The 23,525-nt window shown below is 36.7% G+C and overlaps 1 protein-coding gene across 49 annotated transcripts in view; it reads left to right on the top strand.

The window, feature by feature from the left end:
* The window catches only part of RIMS2 (regulating synaptic membrane exocytosis 2), a 455,492-nt gene that overhangs the window by 340,265 nt on the left and 91,702 nt on the right, over window positions 1-23,525 (top strand). Inside the window, exon 27 of one of the 49 annotated variants that reach the window (XM_057408228.1) lies at window positions 12,904-12,936. The exons of the other annotated variants lie outside the window; for them this stretch is intronic. Coding sequence (XP_057264211.1) covers window positions 12,904-12,936 — 33 coding nt within the window. The remainder of the gene's footprint in view (window positions 1-12,903; window positions 12,937-23,525) is intronic. 49 annotated transcript variants of the gene reach the window in all.

Genomic DNA, 23,525 nt, shown 5'->3' with positions numbered 1-23,525 from the left:
TATTCTTCAGTATTTAGGCTAGTCATTATAGATCTTGAAAAAATCCCATGTTTGAGGTTATTGTCTGCCTACTTTTTATCTTATTTTAAATGTCTCCACTATTTGACCTAAATGGTTGTTCAATGGTTTGTTGGTTTGTTTTTTTTCTTAGCACTGGCTATCCTTAAATTCAAAGGTAGTTTTACTAAGGTCATTGAATTTTTTTTTGTGTGTGTTAAGAAGACACTTCTGGACTCATTCAAGGAAAAGGAAGCATAGATGGCATCAGTATATATTTTATTGCTAAATGTGTATTTTCATAGAGAAAAAGAAAGAATCATACTTTTGTAGGAAGAAATATTTTGTAGGGAGAATTTATTTCCACAAATTTGAAACAAACTTTTTTTTTTTAAATTTCTTATTCAGTACTTAGTACACATGGTGCTTCAAAGATGACAGTTTCTGTTCTAGTATGCATATCTGTGGTGTCATTAAATCATTATTTATTGATCTGTTACTTGAACCCTACAACTCCATCAATTACAAAAATCAAAGCCACCTTTTAAAGAACAACCGCCACAGATAAGAAGGCTACAGGATGCCTAGAGATAACATTTTTCATGTTTACATTTTGCCCATCAGTCTCATTTAAACCTCATTCATTTAAAAAAAAAAAAAAAAAAGAGGAATGAACTCATAGGCTGTTATCACTTTATATCTATTTTTAATTTATAAGATTGAAAATTTATTCCATATCTATCATATTCTCCTATATCACTGGCTATTTCTGTGACCGTAAAAGTGATTATATCCTTGCCTGATGGCTGTGAGGAACTTTGCGCTTAACAGGATCAGCAAAATAAGCAGATTTTTAACAGCCCAAAGCAAAATGTAGTTTATGGTATAGAATCTGTACTTTTCTAAGCAGTTAGGCCAGAAATACCTGTTTCAGAATAGAGGATTCATAACTAGCAAGAGAGTTTTTATTGAATAAGTTAATCTGCCTAAAATAAAATCCAAATTTAAATCAAATCCCAGATTTAGAAAAGTAAATAAACCCTTGTTTTGGCTTAACAATACATTGTTGAAAATACTTTGCTAATTTAGAGTAATCATACATGATTGTTGGCTCACTTTTATTTTTGATTTTTTTAATTTATTTGTAAGTTTGCAAAAGCTTTATACCAAAATGTTTTAAACTTTTTGATTTACAGAAACACAAAGATATCATAAGAATCTATAGCATATAGAGTGCTAACTTTGAAAACTTGAAGAAATAATTGTGGGTTTTACTCCAGTGCTTAAATATCAGAAAGCAGAATATTTGGCACACCACATAGATATTAGATTTTTGTGTAGTATGTTCTGTTTCATTGTTAAAATGTTTACTAATTTTATCCACCACAGGCCTCATTAAAGAACTAATTAATTTTTTTTTTTTCCATGTTAATGATAGTATATTTGCTTAGGTCAAGTTGTCCCAAATATTAGGTGTCTTATAATGTTACATAATATTTCTGATTTTTGTTTTTTGGTTTATGCTAGAAGTTACATGGGAGGACCAGCAGAAAAAGGTGAATGGTACAATAACTGATGACAAACCATTGACGAAAAAGAAACACCATTCTGAGCCAGGTTTGTCAGGGTTTGGAAAACCACATGAAAGCATGAGACTATAAAAACACATTTCATGCTTTTGTAATGCGTGTGTGCTTGACGTACCTTATTTTTTTCACTTTGGTGTGAAATTTTTAGCATGTAGATACCATCTAGATTACATACTTCTGTTCTAGAATAGTCAAAATAGATCTGCTTTTGTAAACAGTTGTGTTAGAATGCACATGCATTAGAACAGAACTGTTCTGGCACAGTATTAGACTTTTCTTGCTCTTTAGTGTTGAATTTTGTTCGGATTTGTCTATGTGTGCAAGCCTAAGGAGTTCACATATGAGTTATGCTGATTCTTACTTAGTTGATCAAACCAAAGTATCTACTGCATGCATGGTGGGAAAGTTAACTTCTAAAGTCTTGAATCTGAAACCTTCTTGCACCATCACACAAGGCAGAAATAATGTTTCAATGCAATTTTTTTTATACAAGCTGCATTTTATACCTCCATCGGCTGAAGTTCTCAAATCTAAGAGAACTCTTCTTTCCTCTATTCTGTACATGAATAGATTTCTTCTGAAACTATACCTATCAGAATCCTTTGTAAGCCCCAAATGTGAAGTACAATTATTCTTCTTCATCTCTGTTCCTACAAATGCATCACAATAAAATTAAACCTGGTCATAATCATGATGATTATGATTATGATAATAATATTATTGTTCTCTCCTCTGAATCAGACAATAAACAGTCCTAGTCACATTGATATATGCACTTGCAAAAGGCACTGTACTATTATGGTGATAAACACATTGTAAAGAGTGCAGGGAAAAGGGAGGGGAAGGGAAGGAAAAGAAAGAAAGGGAAAGGAAAGGGGAAAAAAGATACCTTTACATTGCAGGTTTCATCCTATATTTAAAGGATCTACTTGAGTGATGGGAATTTTTCAGTTCAAGAATACTTAGATTCAGTTTTGGGCTGCAAATCTCTCTCTAATCACCTCCCGTATGAAGACAGGATGAGGAAGTTGGGGCTGTTCAGCCTGGAGAAGAGAAGGCTGCGTGCAGACCTCATAGCAGCCTTCCAGTATCTGAAGGGGGCCTATAGGGATGCTGGAGAGAGACTCTTCATTAGAGACTGTAGTGAAAGGACAAGGGGTAACGGGTTAAAACTTAAACAGGGGAAGTTTAGATTGGATATAAGGAGGAAATTGTTTACTGTTAGGGTGGTGAGGCACTGGAATGGGTTGCCCAGGGAGGTTGTGAATGCTCCATCCCTGGCAGTGTTCAAGACCAGGTTGGACGAGGCCTTGGGTGATATGGTTTAGTGTGAGGTGTCCCTGCCCATGGCAGGGGGGTTGGAACTAGATGATCTTAAGGTCCTTTCCAACCCTAACTATTCTATCATTCTATGATTCTGTATTAGTTGTCTCACTCTAACAGCACTTATCCCAGTCACACAAGTTAAAGTTTACAAGATTGGGGAACTTCCTACGTTAATGCTGTATTCTCAGTTTTGGCTCACCTACATAGAATCACAGAATCATAAAACAGTTTGAGTTGGAAGGACCATAAAGATCATCCAGTGCCAACTCACCTGCCACAGGCAGAGGTATCTTCCACTAGACCAGGTTGCTCAAAGCCCTGTCCAACCTGGCCTTGAGCACTTCCAGGGGTGGGGCATCCACAATTTCTCTGGACAACCTGTGCCAGTGTCTCACTACCATCACAGTGAAGAATTTCTCCCTGTTGTCTAATCTAAATCTACCCACTTTCAGTATAAAGCCATTCACCCTTGTCCTATCACTACATGCCCCTGTAAATAGTCCCTCTCCAGATTTCCTGTAGGCCCCCTTTAGGTACTGGAAGGCTGATGTAAGGTCTCTGCTGAGTTTTCTCTTCTCCAGGCTGAACAAGCCAAGCTCTCTCAGCCTATCTTCATAGGACAGGTGCTCCAGCCCTCTGATCATCTTTGTGATCCTCCTCTGGACTCATTTAAGCAGGACCATGTCCTTCTTGTGTTGGGGGCTCAGAGCTGAACACAGTACTGCAGGCGGGGTCTCACGTGCTGATCATTTCTGAGTTTTCTGTTGAAACTCAACTATTTCACAGCTGGAAGTTCAAGTCAGAACTGAAGAAGAGCAGCAAAATCAGGATTGACTCTGTAACACAGGAATTAGGGAACCTAATTGCAAAATGCCAGACCTGCAGTTGCATTTCCTTTTCCCTATTTAGTGCTTCAGAGGAATTTACAGGAAAAGCAATCACTGCTCGTAACAGTCAGGATCAGCATGTAATGTATCTTCTTTTCCAGCTGTTTTTATTACTGCATGACAGATTCAAAATACAATGTCTACAGATCTGCACTGTTATCTTTCCAGGATGAGTTCTGCTGAATAATGCCCCTGGCCAGACTCTTTCCTTATGTAGTAGAAACATTATTTCTCTCCCAGCTGAGGTGGACTTATAATTGCGCTCTTTTCAGATGACAAATTCATAGTTAGAATAGAGCCACCTTCTCCATTTTTTAGAAACAGGAGCCATATTTTGATAGATTGCTGCTTTAGGGGCATTCTGGTTTTTGGAACATGAATGAAAACTTCCAAGACCAAAAAAAAAAAAACCACAACCACCACCACCACCACAACAACAACAAAAACCAAAACAAACCCCAGGTAGAAGAATAGAAATCAGAAACAAATGCAGATGCTAAAAAGTTGTCACTTTAGAAGCGTTTCATATGATAAAAATATATTTATCTGGCTTTTCTCCATTTTTCCCACTGGAACAGTACCCCTGATCTCCAGTGCTGCAGGGAATACACAAAATCAATTTGGAAAACCACAGTTGCAATTGCCAAGGTCTAGAATAGATACAAAGTTGTGTAACAATTGTGTTCTGCACTCTACAGTCGTAGGTTTTTCTATGAGGTCTGATACCTGATAAGTAAATTCTACTCTGATTTTTATTATCAGTAATGTCATCCATGGTAAGTTCACATGGGACAGTGGTACGTGAGATAGAAACGCCTGAAGTGGTTACGAACATTCCACAGTAGGCACCAAATACGACATACCTATAATCCTGGGATGCTTTTCCCGGCTGTTTCTGTCTGGTTTGTCAAAACGCCCTAGGTGCTATTGTGGTAGGAGTGGAGGAGTATCAGTATCACAAACCAAGGCAGCTTCCGTAAATCGCATGGTGAATGGCACACTACTGTCCCCTACAGGCATCCCTCAGATGTAGTATCATTACAGATACTGTAGCATCATTACAGATACTGAGCGCATTCCCAGGGCGTAGTAGTAAGGACAGCTGGAAGGGGGTGCCGTAACCCTGTGTATTGAGTTACATTGTATCTCTGTCCATGATCTAACACAGACGTAGCCTGGCGAAATCTACCGCAGGAAGCTTCAAATTCCTTGAAGGTTTTCAATATGGGGTTTACCTTCTGCTCAGGACTGAGCTTTCTGTCATCTGGGAATCATAGAATCATAGAATAGTTAGGGTTGGAAAGGACCTTAAGATTATCAAGTTCCACGCCCCCTGGCATGGACAGGGACACCTCACACTAAACCATGTCACCCAAGGTTCTCTCCAAGCTGTCCTTGAACACCGCCAGGGGTGGAGCATTCACAACCTCCCTGGGTAACCCATTCCACTGCCTCACCACCCTCACAGTAAACAATTTCCTCCTTATATCCAATCTAAACTTCCCCTGTTGAAGTTTTAATCTGATACTCCTTGTCCTAGCACTACAGTCCCTAATGAAGAGTCCCCTCCAGCATCCCTATAGGCCCCCTTCAGACACTGGAAGGCCGCTATGAGGTCTCCACGCAGCCTTCTCTTCTCCAGGCTGAACAGCCCCAACTTTCTCAGCCTATCTTCATACAGGAGGTGCTCCAGTCCCCTGATCATCCTCGTGGCCCTTCTCTGGACTTGTTCCAACAGTTCCATGTCCTTTTTATGTTGAGGACACCAGAACTGCACACAATAATCCAAGTGAGATCTCACAAGAGCAGAGCAGAGGGGCAGGATCACCTCCTTCGACCTGCTGGTCACGCTCCTTTTGATGCAGCCCAGGATACGGTTGGCTTTTTGGGCTGTGAGCGCACACTGAAGCCGGCTCATGTTCAGTTTCTCATTGACCAACACCCCCAAGTCCTTCTCTGCAGGGCTGCTCTGAATCTCTTCCCTGCCCAGCCTGTAGCTGTGCCTGGGATTGCTCTGACCCAGGTGTAGGACTTTGCACTTGGCATGGTAGCAAACTTCATGAGGTTGGCATCAGCCCACCTCACAAACATGTCAAGGTCCCTCTGGATGGCATTCCTTCCCTCCAGCGTATCAACCGAACCACACAGCTTGGTGTCATCGGCAAACTTGCTGAGGGCGCACTCAATCCCACTGTCCATGTCAGTGACAAAGTTGTTGAACAAGACCGGTCCCAACACCAATCACTGAGGGACACCACTCGTTACTGGTCCCCAGCCAGACATTGAGCCATTGACCACAACTCTTGGTGTGCGGCCATCCAGCCAGTTCTTTATCCACCGAGTGGTCCATCCATCAAATTGATGTCTCTCCAATTTAGAGACAAGGATGTCACATGGGACAGTGTCGAATGCTTTGCACAAGTCCAGGTAGATGACATCAACTGCTCTACCCCTGTCCATCAGTTCTGTAGCCCCATCATAGAAGGCCACCAAATTGGTCAGGCAGGATTTCCCCTTAGTGAAGCCATGCTGGCTGTCACCGAGCACCTTGTTGTTTTTATACAGGCACCTCATGTTGCTGTTGCCCTGTTTTGATTGCCTTTCCAAACAAGTATTTTTCTGCTATAGCCTGTTAAGGGAGCTTGTCTTGTTTTTACATTCACTTTGTCTGTTAAGAAGTTAACCTAAACAGTCACATGGAAATAGCCATGGCAGTATTACAGCTAAGAAAATCTGTGAGGAAAAAAAATAGATGCTGATTACATAAATACCTTGAGCGAAGAGCTGAGCTGTGAGCAAGTTGTAGATAAAAACATAAATAGATAATAAAATCAATTCCAAATAACAGAAAAAATAACAGCAATACTGAATCATGTGAAGTGTTAATATTCAAGAAATATGCATGACTAGAAAAGAGATTAGCAAATTTGTTGGAGGACAATTTAAGGACATTAAATAAAGTAGTAAAATGGTTCTTATGTTTCAGGCTTTTCAATAGAAGATGCTGATAAAGTTGTGCTCCTGAATATCAGAAATCAACATGTTTTCTTAGCAGTGCCTATAATCTCTAAGTTCTGAGGAAATTTGCAAAACTATTGTTCGTATTTTCAAAAGAGTCAATTGTATTAATGAAAAGATTTTGAAGGATTGGAAGAGTAAAGTTGCAGAATCATAGGTAAGCATAGCATCAAAATTCAAGCCATGTCTTGAATGTGTGTGCCCTTCCAATGTCAGCACTCTTGACAGAGACTACTGCATTCTCGAAACACCACCACATCAAAGAGCATGTGGAGTAGTTATTTGTTCCTATCTGATATTATTAAGCATTTCTATTTTCAGCACCCCTGCCTCTTGAGCTCTAATAGCTGGCATATAAAAGAAAGTGAATAAAATTCTCATCCTCTAATCACATTTCCTTGGCCAGTGAATTAAATAAAAAAGCCAAAAGGAAAAAAAAGCAGCATAGAATGCAAACATTTTTACATTTGCATATATGAGGCCTTATGAGAAGAAGTTGGAAAGAAGTAGGCTATGGGTGCGGAATGTGTTCTTTACTGACAAAGATAAGATTAGGCAAGATACTTGTTTTCTTAAAAAGCAGTGATTAGTATCATCACTAGACTCTCTTGAACACATCAGAATTGTTTAAAGGGAAAAAACACATAGTTCAGGATATCAAGGCAGTGATACTTAATTCTGTCAATTCTTTGATACAGGTAATGCAATATTCATGAAATAGCAAAGGAAACACTATTGGTTTTCACTTGGTCTTCCTACATGGAGACATCAGATTTGATGGTTATTATCTGGAAACCATCCTGTAATAGTTTCATTATTGTTGCTGGTTGGAAAGATTGCAGTATCATCAAATATCTAACCTTGTCGCAGACACTTCTAATTTCTCAGCAATAGTTGAAGAACAGAACAATGAGAAAGTGCTGACATATTTTACCATGATTGACCAAAAAGAGACAGAATAGTTGAAATGGATTCATACATCTCAGAGTGTAGTGAAGTAAAAATGGAGTGTCCTTGTAATTATTTGGGGGAAAGTCATATTTCTTTAATATAATACTAAAGTTTTAAAGGACAATGGTAGGTTAAGCATATCAGAAAATACAAAGGCAATGGGTGATTACAAATGGTAAGTCTTTATATATACATAAATTGGCTTTCAGTTTGAAGGCTTGTTTTATCCATGGAATATATATGTCTCTCTCTCTCCTGGGTACTATTCCTTGACTGCACATAGACAAAGCCTTTCAGGAATAATTTTAATGTGAATATAATTCTGTAGGTTATCTATTGCCATGAAATCAGCTGAAGTAGTAAAATATTAAAAAAAAAAATTCAAAACAAAGTCTTGGTTATTTTAAAAGAAGTTTGTAGTCAGAATTGAAAGTGCAATGTTTGAAAATTATAAAAGGTGAGATATGGTAAGAAACAAGGAATGAATGAGGCTAGAAAAAACAAAGAAATGATAGGACACAGAGAGCAGAGAGCACATTAGGATTTCATATAAATAACCTCATGAGCATTGGATAAATGAAATTTACAGTTTTAAAGAAGTCAGCTAGTATAAGATTACCAGCTTGTGAAACAGAGAGGAGCAGAGTGGAGTCATGGAGTAGTTCATGTTTGTTGAAGATGAAAACTTACTGGGTAGTAGAACAGTTTTCAAAAGAAATGGATTGGGAAAGGGAGGAATAAAACGTTCATGGCCCTGACATAATTTTCAGTGTACTGTGGAAGGTCTGGGGAAGAAGGTGCAGAAGAAGATCTTATGACCATGCTGTGGAATCTTGAAGTGGGTAAAATTTACAAAAAAAGGCATGTTGAATCTATGAGGATTTTTTAACCTGTGACAAGTGAGAAGTGAAGTAGATTTAATATATGGCATGAATAATTGTTTTATTGAAAACAAATGAGTGTTTGCACTCTTTCCAGGGACTCTTCTTAAGATTAATAAATAGTATTAATAAAACAGATGGTCCTGTCATGTATTAGTGTATTTTAAAATTTCCTGATATTTTTTCCCATTGCCACTTTGAAAGACAATATGCCTAGTCTGGACTAAAGTAACAAAGAACTGGGTTCCAGAGAGAAAAGGAGACTCTCTGGATGGGACTTGCACAGTGTGAATAGGGCAGTCAAATATTGCATTTCAGTGCTGTAGCCAAATTGCATTAATTCAGGGTATTACCATAATTTACAGTGGATGAAACATAGTGAAGTGGCTTGAAAATGTCTAAACCTTTATATATATATATCCTTTTGACTGCATTTTTGTGTTTTGGAAACTATTCCTGCAGTCTTAAGTATGTGATCTGGACAATCTATTTCTGTAGGTGGTGAAAGTTCTTGACATCATTAGGGTGACAATAGTTTTAGAATGGAGAATTGTTCGATTTAAGATATCTCATCTATACTTTATTGACAATAGAGGGTGTATTTGTATTCAGGATGTTAGGTATCTTTTCTGAAGTAGTGTTGATGTTTGCCTACCTAAATCATCTTCTAAGGGAGATTTATTATCTTTTCAGGATTTATGGTATTTCAGATCCCAAACATAACTGTTGTCATTAATATTTTGAAATGTTACTATGTTGCCTTTTTTCCCCTTATAAAATTATAATGTGAACTTTATTCAGAGAAACAAAGTCATGAAACCTCTCTCTGAATTCCTTGTTTAGTTTGTCTTGAGACTTATGAAAAAGTAATGCTGTCTACATTCTTTCATTTGATTTATAGAGTTCATGCTCCAGATAGTATTTAAGATTTCTTCTTGTATGTTGTTTTCTACCTTCTCTGTTATCCTTATCTTTCAGTATGAATAACTCACATTTTCTTTATTCTTGCTGCCTTTGCCTATTCTGTAGAGTATATTATATATAGTGTGTTACGTAATTGCAATATCATATGTTTTACTTCTGTCTTCCCTGTATTTTCTTTGTTCTAGTTAGTCCTCTGCTTATACTTTTGAGGAAAAATGTCAGCATCTGTCCAGTATATAGCTGCAATTTTGTGTTTGTGGATTTACAGTTAAAGATAAAGAACTCACCTTTAGCTAGTTTTGGAAATTTCCGAGACCATGTATACAGCGAAAGATCTTTGCTTTTAAGGAGAAAATTGAATGTGAGAAAAGTCTTGAGGAAAGTAAGAGTAATTAATATACATCTATTTATCCTGTGTTACTTCTAGAATTTCAGATGGGAAGGTTTGCATTTTTTAAAAAAAGTTCCTAAATACTTCTCTTTAATAAGTCACATTACTTACAATGAGAACTTCTGGATCAAAGCATGATAAAATAGATAGTTCTTTTTTGGTTTGTTCAGACTTGAGGTAAAATACCTGATTTTCATTTACTTCGTAAGCTTATTCATTTGTTTCTAAATCTCTGTATAATAAACTTATGCATACTACTTTCATACATCACAATGAAAAATTAAATAAATGCTAGTTCTACCACCAAGCAGTAACTATGCAAATGAAGACTGCTTATTGATATGATGTAAATTTAATAGAATTTTATTTAGTGATTTTTTTTTTCTCAGATTTTAATGTGTTTGTATCAACAAAGATCTATTTTGGAGGATTACAAGCTACATAAGCCAAAATATTTTCAAACTGTGGTTTGGGATGCATGGCATGACTTCTGAATCAGGAAGAGATTGATTCACATAAGTGCTATTGTGTCTATATTAATCAGTGTGTTAGTACTTTCTTCTTATCATTATTAAATGAAAGAAATTGGTGCATTACCATGCTGATACTTCTACTAATTCATTAATATTTGCAATAATTAATGTAAAAATATTAAGCCATTTATCTCAAGGGTTAACAGTTGGGCATCTATTATCTTTTATTTTACTCTCTGACTGCTTTTATAATTATTCTACTAATATATTTCATCAGTAAAAACTTAAAACTGAAAAATATTTGCAATTTCCAAATTCTTTTTGTTTGCCACTTTGGTGTGTAATTTTTTTTCATAAATACTTTCTATGAGGAGTTTTAGGATTTTTTAAGTATTGGTACATGTGACTGATATTCAGGCAAATACTAGTCATTTGATTCTAAAATGTTCAAATGGAGCTTCCCAGTTTTTCAGTTGTGTCTATGCTGAGCTCCACTGACACTATTAGAATGCTTTGCATTACCATACCAGGCATATCCCTAATTTGGAAATAATGTGATTCCAACATCCTTTGAAAATTTCTTGAGAAGGATTTATCTTAATGCAGTACATGTGTCAAAACTATGCATAATATGCTGTGGATATTAAAAATAATAAATAAGTATGAGGGGGTCATGATGAAGACTTCCTAATAACTGGTTTTGACATCAGCGTGTTCACTTCAGGGGCATAGATATGGAAAACATTTTCAGAAAATTTTAAGTGCTTTAGCTGGGTTTTGGTGGTAATGATGATTTATTTAGGTAAGAGTTCTATCAATTATAGCTACACTATATGAATTCAAGCTGCATACACCAGGGAGAAGTAGCTCTTTGTATTTGCTTATTTGTATTTCATCCTACGGATTCATTGTACTCGCCCCTCTAAAAAGACATTTATACATCATTACTTTTATTTAACATGTGAATACTTAACATCCGTTCTCAGAACTGCCAGCAGCTATGCTTTCATATTACACATCTCATATATAGCACTGACGTGTGTGCGTTCTGTGAACAAATTTAATTGCCTAAACCTGCATTCTAAATATGTATGTTACAAGCTGCTTGTGTTTACAACAAAGTTTTGGTACAGTTTTGGTGTTTGATAGTAGGTGAATATTATAATCTGCCAGCTATAGAATAAAATTGTTTAACTACAGAACACAGTGGTTATCAGATGTAGTTTAGTGTTGAATTTCATTTGGTTGACTTATGTTGCTTATTCTAATTTTTCATTTTTAATGGTATCTTGATATTGACTGTAAGATGTGGATAAAATTATAGGATATTTTTCTGGTGTACGAACCTTTCTAGAATTCTTAATCTAACATCTGCAGTATTAATGAATCATGAACAAGCTGAAATTAGATCAGGGCTTAAAGTTATATTTTTATTTTTTATTTCTGATGATTTTTGGTAAAATGCATTCATTCTGTTAGTGGTGATAGCTTCACAGTTCTTTGTAATTATTACTGCTTTTCAAGATGAATTCTTCCTATTCTTCTGCTACAAATAGATATTCAATACAGACAATGACACTGTCCCTCAGATGTTCTCCCTGTCTGAAATGGCAGTGTGCTTTTGAATGTGAGGCAATAAAGTAAGTAATGAGATAGTTGCTTTGGCATTTAACTTGCATGCATTTGTAGTAACCTAGACTTCTGTGAGATGAGGATGACATTTGGTTCTGAAAAAGTATCTGCTGATTTGACCATGAGAGTTAATAGCTATATATTTGCTTTTCTCGCGTTCTGTATTTTGGTCTTAATAATATTGCCATTGGTGGAGTGTTACAATAATGCAGTCCTTTCCAGAGTGCGTTATGTGGATTCTGAAATTCCTGAGCTTGTATATACTTTTGAAAAACAAAAGAGACAACCCAAAACAAACTGTTTTCCATTTTGAATATGTGACGTTTGGTTTAGCATAAATTACAATAATTTAAGAATTGAAAAATCTATTCATATGAGTTCTCATTGGTGACATCTTTAACGTGAATGTTCAGTACTTGAAATAGAAAAAGAATTATTGCGTTCAAGTAGATGACATTCCAAAAAGTTGAATAGTCATGAACAAAAGTGTTTATGCTAGTTAACATACATTTTACTATCCAGCTTTTTCTTCAGCTTCATTGCAAGGATTGACTTTGCTGTCAGTTATAACTTTTATTGTTTCCTCAGCTCCTATACTAACCCTGTCTTTACTGTTCTTTTTCAACAACAGTAATTTAACCACTTCTTCCTCAGCTTTCTTTTTTCCTTCTGGTGTCTGTGTTATTTTTTCCCCATTTACTAACTCTGCTCTGCAGACTTCTATCTAAACCAACTTTTGGCCCTTTCCCTCGGTGTCAGTTTTAACCTTCTGAATACATCCTCTCACGCCCATCTCCTTTGTCTATGTCTGTACATTACACGATGTGATCACAGAAGAAGTGGAATCATCGAGGAGAAGAAACTCAGGTCTGTCTCTTCTACTGCTTTTCTCTGTGTTGTTTTTTTCATTTTACCTTTCCTATAGATTTTATCACAGCTCACCTCATATACTTTTCACTCTCTTCCCCCTCAGAATATTTAAATACTGGCAAACTGTAGGGACTGAAGTTTAATATACATATGTAAATTTTACTACCTATAAACTATGTACTCTACCAAAACTGTTAAAAGGTAACAGATGACGTGTGCTATACAGTAAGACTTTAAGATGATTCAATTTCTGTCATATCAGTTCTTATTTCCCATCTCCATGATCTGTAAAGTAGCCTTTAAGCTTCCAACTAGCACCTGAAAACAATCTATGACTTATTTTATGTTTGCATTTTAAAACTGCTAAAAAAATTACGGACACTCTTATTCAACTACTTATTTTTCAACCTGGGGAGGATATAATTTGAGAACTGAATAATTTTAGTAAGTTAAATTTCATGCTCTGGAATTTCAAACTTAGCTTCACTGAATAAAACTAGTTTGATTAGAAATAGAGTTGTTAGTGATCAGAAGTTATTCCCTCATGCCAGAAATTGTAAAACCTAAGGTTAGGATAACAAGAGAGAGCAAGAAGTCAAAACATTGAAGGAGCTTTAACTTAGCTCTATTGATCATAGCTTTTCTTTCATATTGTGCATAACTTCTGGTTTCATTTTACATATGGAATATTAATCTGCCATTTTATTGAATTTCCAGTGTACGTTATATTACTGGCAGAGAACTAATGTGTAGCTAGCTATCCTAGCTCTGAAAACACAGTAGTTGTTTCAGTAGTTGTTCACACTTGCCTGCTTTTTCAGTTGTGGTATGTCAGAGCAACAACAAAATTCCCCATATTTAAGTTAATGAAATTCACCTATAGAATTTAAATTTTACAATTATTGTGTCAAAGCTCTAATTAATTTCCTGTGCCTCTGCTATTTTCCAATTAATCCCAACAAATTAGAGAAGCCACTTGGGTGCCATTTAGCTTCTAAAATCTGAAGCAGTTTTGGGGTCCACTAATTTGGGTGATATTCGGTCAAGTATTTTTGTCTTTTCTCTACTGTGGCTGGCTCCTTCAGAACTCAGTTTTACCCCTGGTACTACTCTTGTCCTAATCAAAGATCATCTTTATGAATTTTGCGAATGTTACTTGCTGTGATTTTCATATTAAACATTGCAGAAGGAAAAAAAGTTGAGTATGGATAGAAAAGACAAGTGGTAGTGTGATCCGAATTCCATCTTTCATAAATCACCACTGTTAGAATTTAGTTTATGCTGTAGGAAGACAGTTTATTTAAGTTTACTTACTTTGTGCTCACACTCCTTTCCAAATTCCTGTGCAGTGATTTTGAGTCTCTTTTATTAGAAAAATGAAATTATTGGATTGGCTGACCCATTTCCTATATGTTCATAGTGAAAGAAAAGGAAAGTTTTGAACCTTTTTCTTCAAGAATCTTCCCCTGAGTTATAGATTGAATCAGCATATTGAATCAAAATATTCAATCAGCCCATCTGATTCTTGGGGTTGGAAGAAATCAGACCTTAAAATGATATCTAGTGTCTCAGAAAAACATGTTTGTAATCACCTGTGTTTCTCGAATATATGTAAGAAGGCAGTGCCTGTGTATTATTAGCTTTTTTTTGGACTTTCCAGTTCAGGTGGACTTTTGCAAAACACTGTTTAGCTCACCAACAATGTTAAATAAATGTATTAAGGACTGATAAATTTAACTTATAAATATATATATATATAAAAAATAATAAATCAGCATAGGAATGCAAAAGCATGACCAGCAGTGCAGATGCAGAAGATACTTTTACTATCCTTAAACTCAGGAGCAGTTAGTTTATTTTGTGCATAGTAACATATTTTCACATGTATATTTGAAATGGGTATTCCTCCATGTTTTACCTCAATGACTAAATAGCTTACACATTCCAGTACAAGGTTCTTTGAGCAGCTGTGTGCTAAAACAGCTGCTTAAAAGTAGGGGTGACATTTGAAAGGCATGCCTTTGGACAGGGATGTTTTTCCATTGTTTTAAAATTTGCTTTAAAAAGTGTGGAACTAGGATTATCCATTTACAAGTTCCTTCAGTAAATGGTTTTCACAGTATTTACCATACTACCCCAAGCATTCATATGAATCAAAGAATTCACTATTGATTTTAGGTGATTTTAGACCAAGAGGTGTTGTGAAAGCTGAATATGTTAATATTGTATGGAAAGAAAAATAATGCCATTTCCTCTATCTGGGCATTATAATCTCTGATTGCAAAAATGAGAAAATGTTATTCCCTGAAAAATACCTAGGCTATTTTTTAGATTGAAAAGTCTTATGAGAGGTCATGCAAAGCTTCAAGCAAAAAAAGGAAGTTCACAAAGTTAACAAGAATATTTTTATATTATTTTTTTTTTTAGATGAAAGCAGTTGAGTTTGATAGTGTCCTTAGTGACTAAACCCCCTTTTCCTTTGGTGAAGGAGGAGCTTTACAATGCAGTTTTAATGACTTATTTCTAAAATCATATTTCAGAAATAATTTAATACCTTCCATAGGATTTAAGTAGTGTGAAAACTGTTAGGGAGACATATGCCTGTTCACTTCCCTGTGTATTCAGTATGAGCAAAAAAGTAAGCCCCTACCAGCCAAAGAACCTTAGTGATGAAGCAGACATCTTTCTTTTCAATCAGTAATGTATTTCAGACATTGGTCTGTTAGTCAGTTACCGTTGTGGCAATAATTACTTGAATTTGCAAATAATGCTTACTGTGGTCTTCAAATATGAGAGATGCAGAAAAAATTCTTCAGCCTTACAGAATTAACCTAGGCCTAGATGTGAGATTACTCAAGTAGCTATGCCTCAAAATCAATCACCAAAACTATGAAAAGGCTGATCCATGACAGTTTAAAAGCAGTGTATACGTAGCAGAAAAAGTGTTGGCTAATTAATTTTAGATTTATTCCAGTATGAGGAAGGATGAAGTAGCAATGCCCAGTCATTTCTGCTTCTTAAGGAGGCAGACAGACGTTAGAAGCTGGAGTACTGGGGACAGCTCCACTTCTAAAGAGCCATAAAAGGCAGGGAAATAGAGTTCTTAGTTCTTTTCTGCAACATCTGGAGCAAAATTCTCATATAAGGGACTATGAAGGATTGATAGAAGTTTTGCTAACTTTGAGAATAAAATTGAAATGGACAAGGACTTTGAAATATGGGTTGTTTTGTTTGGGTTTTTTTCCTGGATTTTGTAATTTTTATGCAAAATTATGTCTTTGTAAAAACATGATTGCCAAGGGTGAAGTCTACAAAAACTGAAACAACCCTTTATAGATGGATGACCAGATTGGAACAGCTTGTAGCCCTGGACAGTGGAGGGCCAAACCATAGAGTGGTCTGGTGAATAAACTATTGGAGAAACCAAGGGCAAGAAATTTGTGTGATTGAGAGATCAACCGCAGTAGAAGACAAAAACCACACTTATTTGGATTTGTTCTTATCTTACGGTACCCCAGGAGGTTTTCCAAGCCTTCCAAGAGTGAATATACTGTGATATAGTTTACCTTTATAAACAGAACATGACATCCCTCTGTTTTTGAGTTATAGTCAGTGTTTAGTGACACACTTTCCTTTAAAGACCAGGATGGTGTTTTGTTTTGTTTCCATCTGTCTTATGTTAAAAAAAATAATAATTCTGGATGGAATTTGTAACATTTTAGCACAAATATGATTAAATGACTTGTACATCTCTGACAGATTCTGTGATATTTAGATTGACAGGTGTGTTTAAAATCTGATGTCTTTAACTGTGACTGAGACTTTTAGAGTTTAAATCTGCAATTAGTCAACAAAAAGCAAAGGGATAGGTAAACTCCAAATTCAGTTTAAATGCACTTAGCATGCTAATAGATGTATAGTATTGGGTGCCTGGTAGGATTTTTGTCCTTAATTTGATTTTTGATTAGAACTAAAACCAGAAACCAAAGGCCTCAAAATCCAACCCCCAAAATAGCCATCTGTACTAAACCACATTAATAAAGGCTTGTCTTCAGTCTTCAGTATATTCTATAATATAGATTTTATAATGAAAAATTAAATCATAATTTTTCAAAAGACAGAATAGCATAATGGATAGATTTTTAATCTGTAAAGGTTTGCTAGTTTAATTTGTAATTGAGTCTTACATACGGGTGCATATACCACTGTTGTTTTTGTATTCTTTGGTTAAATCTTTGACCATAATTCTCTTTACTGTTAATGAAGATGTCTTGAATTCTTAGGATGGTTGAAGAATCTCTATTAATAGCTGTTTGTTTTTCTGGAAGCGGAGCCATAGTTATCATAAAGTGTTTGTGTCTATGTTTTGAAGTGGCTGTATCAGAATGTGAAATATCCTGTGGTTATACTGGGGAGTACACCAGTGGTAGGAACTCTTGGGGGTTTGCATGCTTGGCAAACAGAATGTTAGGGAGCTTAACAATAAGACTGTGCTCAGGCTTTCATGAAGACAATGCAGAGTTTATAGCATGGCTGATCTGAATGGATCTTTCTGAGTACAGAATGTAAGGGCCCACTGACCCCTCAGGTATTTTTCTTTAACATTTAAAAAATACTATTGCACATCATTCATATAGGGAGAATGTGCCAGAATCTTTTTGAGAAGTGAAATGGGGTGTTCTAGCTAATATTCACCTTACTGCTTCTTTTTCTTCCTTTTTACATGTGGATGCTCTGTATTTTTCAAAGGTCAATAAAATGTATGCACACTGTTGTATGAGGCAGCAAAGACAAGCATCGCAGAGTACCGTGCAAAAATAACTTTGTAAAAGGATCCAGACACCATAGAGAAAAAGTGGTCATATTCCTAATAGTTACTTCGGTAAACATATAAAATAGAACTTCTGAGTTTGCTTCAGTAGACCTTTGTCCTTTACCAGCTGCACTCATCTGTCAGTAGTGATGAAGACCTGAGCTGACCCTGTCAATATATGAACCCATGATTCTAGAGCTTCTTTGACTTTCTAGCTTAAATCACCATCTTAATCATTTTTTTTACTAAGCAGTGCCATGTAGTATGCAAATAACCCAAAGTAACATTGTTAACATTGTTTATGCATTTTGATAAAAATCTATTTAATTGGTGAGAAATGCCCCCTGGGTTTCAGTCTTTGTTTAGTGTGTTGTCAAGTTCGAAGCCAAGATGAAAAAAAAACCCCACAAAACCATCAGAAATGCAAAGGCATGCTCCCCCACTACAGAGCTGGCTAACTGAAATTGTCTTCATTCTACCATTCCCATTTAAGGACAGTGTATTTACACTTCAGTCTCATTGAAACAGTAATATAAAACCACTTCAGCAACCCTCTGGTTATGTTCTTGTTCCACATTTCTGTAGGTTTCTTTTCATTCAGACTGTGATGTGTATCACAGACTTCTTGGAAATGCTTGCTGTAACAATAACTTTTGTATTTGCCACACATTGGACATAAAGACCTGTAGCAAGATTCAGCAGCCAGTTGTGTCACGCATCACCATATTTTGCTAGACGTGTAGCAGTTAGGCAGCTATATTTTCCACACAATAGACAGCCAGAATGACAAATTTTAGAGCTGGTTCCTTAGAGGTAGAGTTGAAATTCAGTGGCTCTGGAAACAAGAGGAAATGTAATCCTTCAAGCGCAAGACCTTTAACGGACAAGTTTTGATGGTCATAGCAAATACTTCTAGATTTTGTTTCCAGGATGTATTCTCATAAATAGCATTTCAAGAGAAATCTCAAGTAAGAAATTTGGCTAGCATTTTTCAAATACTTACCAAAATTAGGGCTCCTTGTATATATTTGATTTTTAAATAGAATGTTATTTAATAATATTTACTACTTTGAAAAATCAGACTCAATTTTCAAGAAGCTGTTAAGCTAATTTATCCACTCTATAAATACAATTTATTTCATTTAATTGCTAGTTACATTGCTGATTTTAAGACCCTGGGAGGAAGGCTATTAAGCCCAGTACCTAACTCCCAGTTGTAACCTTGAGTCTCCCTCTTCTTCTCCCAAGGAAGGCAGTAATTTTTTGTTAACTTCAACAGTTCCCCATCAGTATCCCGTGTCTAGGGAGAACTCTGCTATCCTGATTCTTCTGTGGAAATATTATTCTGTTTGGACATATTTGGAGATTGTTATGTTCTGCTTCCAGGTACTTGGGGTTCCTGCTCCATGGGACTTCAGTGTGGTGGGTGAAGCCTGCTGGGGTGCTTTGGCTGTGGAAACCTCCAGGTTCCCAACAGAACAGCAGAGCTCATTCAGTTAAGGCATTTCCAAGGAAATATAGCTGGTCAAGGCCATTTTAGATCAGTTTTGGTTATTATTAAGTGTGCTCTAGTATGAGCCTCTAGATTAGAATTCTTTTTTTGTTCACTTTATCTTCCAGATACATGTTAGATTGTTAGATACCTATTCAATATATTAATACCTGTTAGAAAGACTGGATCATTACAAGACCATGGGAACATGGCTGCGTCTACCATTTTACATGTCAATGGTCATTATAACAGCAATGTCAACTGTGATGGTGGAAGAAGGCTTTGAGAGAGGATCTTTCAGCATTTCAATTTCTCTTTCCCTATAGCTCATCTCTATATTTCTTCATTATACTTCAACAAATCTGTATTCTGAGGAAGCTGGAAACATGCAGCTATTTTTTGTAATGTACAGAAATGTCTCACTGATCGAAGCATCAATTTTTTTTCCTCCCAATTGTTTATTTCTGAAAAAACTTTACTTCTTAAATTGACATTATTAAACCAGAGGCTACAGTATATGCTTTTCACTTCATAAGCCAAAGTTAGATCAAGTGAGGTAGAAAATTCCTAAGTAATGTGGTGATGTTGAATCATAGAATCATAGAATTGTTAGGGTTGGAAAGGACCTTAAGATCATCTAGTTCCAATCCCCCTGCCGTGGGCAGGGACACCTTACACTAAATCATATCACCCAAGGCCTCGTCCAACCTGGTCTTGAACACTGCCAGGGATGGAGCATTCACAACCTCCCTGGGTAATCCATTCCACTGCCTCACCACCTTAACAGGAAAGAATTTCCTTCTTATATCCAACCTAAACTTCCCCTGTTTAAGTTTTAACCCATTACCCCTTGTCCTTTCACTACAGTCTCTAATGAAGAGTCCCTCTCCAGCACCCCTATAGCCCCCCTTCAGATACTGGAAGGCTGCTAGGAGGTCTCCACATAGCCTTCTCTTCTTGAGGCTGAACAGCCCCATCTTCCTCAGCCCGTCTTCATACAGGAGGTGCTCCAGTCCCCTGATCATCCTCATGGCCCTTCTCTGGACTTGTTCCAACAGTTCCATGTCCTTTTTATGTTGAGGACACCAGAACTGCACACAATACTCCAAGTGAGGTCTCACGAGAGCAGAGTAGAGAGGCAGGATCACCTCCTTTGACCTGCTGGTCACGCTCCTTTTGATGCAGCCCAGGATATGGTTGGCTTTCTGGGCTGTGAGTGCACACTGAAGCCGGTTCATGTTCATTTTCTCATTGACCAACACCCCCAAGTCCTTCTCTGCAGGGCTGCTCTGAATCTCTTCTCTGCCCAACCTGTAGCTGTGCCTGGGATTGCTCCGACCCAGGTGTAGGACCTTGCACTTGGCGTGGTAGCAAATTTCATGAGGTTGGCATCAGCCCACCTCACAAGCGTGTCGAGGTCCCTCTGGATGGCATTCCTTCCCTCCAGCGTATCAACCGAACCACACAGCTTGGTGTCATCGGCAAACTTGCTGAGGGCGCACTCAATCCCACTGTCCATGTCAGTGACAAAGATGTTAACCAAGACCGGTCCCAACACGGATCCCTGAGGGACACCACTCGTTACTGGTCTCCAGCTGGACACTGAGCCATTGACCACAACTCTTTGCGTGAGGCCATCCAGCCAGTTCTTTACCCACCGAGTGGTCCATCCATCAAATTGATGTCACTCCAGTTTAGAGACAAGGATGTCGTGTGGGACAGTGTCGAACACTTTACACAAGTCCAGGTAGATGACATCAACTGCTCTACCCCTGTCCATCAGTTCTGTAGCCCCATCATAGAAGGCCACCAGATTGGTCAGGCAGGATTTCCCCTTAGTGAAGCCATGCTGGCTGTCACCAGGCACCTTGTTGATTTCATGTGCCTTAGCATACCTTCCAGGAGAAGAAATCATGTCAAGAGAAATAGACAAACATTTTTAGGAATAACTTGTGACTGCCATTTTATATTATTCAGTTTGAGACATTTTGAAATAATCTCATAGTGATTTATTGGATTTTAGCATTTTGAAGGCATTAAGCTCTTTATAGCTTTTTGATTTGACCACCTAATAACTGGAGTTCCGAAAGCATTAATTACTACTGAACCTGCTGTGATTTTTTTTCAGCCAATAGCTCCTGTGGCCAATAGCTGCTGTGAAGATCTTTGCTGTTGAGAATTTAGCATTGTTTTATTTGGTCAGTTGGAAATACCATTATTGTTCAGTTCTGCTCTTCTCACCCAAGTGAGATCTTTCTCAGTTTAATCTTCTGTTCTTTTGAGTATGTCTTCAGACAGCTCTTCGTGATACAATTGAAAGCTTAGTTTGGAGAGTAAGATCCACTGTGCTGACCATTCTTGTAAAAATCTAGAGGACTTATTTATTGTAGAGATTTGTAATAAATTTCACATCACTTCAATTACACTTTAAAAATTGAAGAATCTAATAGAATTTTATGCTTCCTCATCCTATTGTATTCTTTTCTGTAAGTCAATTTGGAAATATTTTTCTATATACTTTTTAAATATGGAGCTAGAACAAGTGAAAGCCTGACAGGTTTCAAGTTTTCCTTATTTTGACAGGGTCTCTATTTAAAGACTCATGGTTGAAAGACATTCAAACATATGGATGAATGGACTTCTAGGCATTTAAAAAATGCATTATCCTATATAGTATTAGGTTTATTTATTAAGATGATATTTCAGGCACAGTAAAGATTTCTTTTCCCCATTCAAATGAAACAACTTAAAAATATCATCATTCTGTCTGAGTTCAAACTCAAAAGTATTTTAATGACTCTTACTTCCCTTTCATCTATTTTGCTTTATGTTGAATCAGTGGTATTGCTATCAAATTGCTTTCTGCTTTGTAAAGTAGTGATGTAGTAGAAGACATTTTGTATTTGTAGCTTTTATACTGGTGACAGCAATTTTAAAAAGTAACAATTGAATGCTTGAAAAGGAAACACAATTATCTCTCTTTTTCTGCTACTTTCCTAAAAATATCCACAACCCACATAGACAACATAGGCCAGGCTACTAAAAGGCCAAAGCAAAAGAATCAAAAGGCTTTATTTAAACACTCTGTACAGTATGTGGCAAAAAAGGTTGGGGAATGGTAGAGGTTTCAGGAGCCCACTTGGTATCCACTGATGGGCTTATGGCTTGCCTTATGTTTCCCATTAATTTGCGTAACAATTCCACTAAGAATTGCCATCAGAAGAACCTGATTCCACACAGGATGGGGTGCCAGATCCTATCAAAGTTGGCACGTTATTTATGCTCTCTGCAGAAGCATGCCTTTCTTTTTTACACCTCTGCCTTGCCCCGGTATGATTTCTCTTAAGTATGACTTCATCTTCTGCTTTGATAACCATCTACAAAATGGTATTTCCTTAAAATATAACAGCTCTGTGTACTATAAAGGAGATTATAATTTCAGAACAACCCTCAACAACCAATAAATCTGGAAAAATATTTCATTCTAATAATGCATGCTATTTTTGGTTTGTAGCTTGGGGGCAGTTGCTCCATATTCATGGGATCATTTTGATTTAATTTAATTTAATTTAATTTTGACTTACAGTAAGAAAAAGAAACAGTCTATTTAAAAGATAATGTATTTCTAATTAAAGTAAATTTCATTTGACTTAAAATTCTTTCACATTAATTACCAAACTTGGATTTCAGAGTGCAGTATTTATGGGCTGCCAAACTATTTGATAGGGATCCAGTGTATTTTCATTTCTTTGTGACAGAGGAATGCCCTGAGCCATTTGCAACCTTTGATATGCATTCAGAATATTTGTTGGCATCAGTCAGCTGGATTTTTGTACATAAGCAGGGTTCTGAGTATTGCTCTTAGTGTCTTTTGTTCTTCATCTTTTTTTAACTCTTAAGATACAGTAATATCATCATTAAACCTTTTGACCTGTAGAAGCTATGAGAACTGATTAAACCGATGAAGATTTAAAGTAATTTCTGAAAACCATTCTAAGACATTCAATTTTTATGCTTGAACCATTAGACTGCAATTTGTGTGTGCACTGCATAAAATATACAGCACAAGTGAGTTTTTTTACTTTTATTTTTGTGTCATCCTGTTCAAGGAAGCTGTAACATAACTATGTCTGACACCTGCTTTGCTCTCTTTTGTGTTTGAGTGTATTAATGATTCTGGAAGTGCTCAGAATACCCATGGGTTCCCTCCAGTAAGTCTTCACTAAGAGTGCACAAATGTAAACACTAGCATGCAGTGAATATGCCTCTGGATGTGGAGCA

The sequence above is a fragment of the Pezoporus wallicus genome, unplaced genomic scaffold (assembly GCF_028554395.1).
Source record: "Pezoporus wallicus isolate ANWC-B61680 ecotype Strahan unplaced genomic scaffold, APGP_CSIRO_Pwel_v1 contig_3815, whole genome shotgun sequence".
NCBI classification, from domain to species: Eukaryota; Metazoa; Chordata; class Aves; order Psittaciformes; family Psittacidae; genus Pezoporus; species Pezoporus wallicus.
This window is presented reverse-complemented; position numbering and strand designations above follow the sequence as displayed.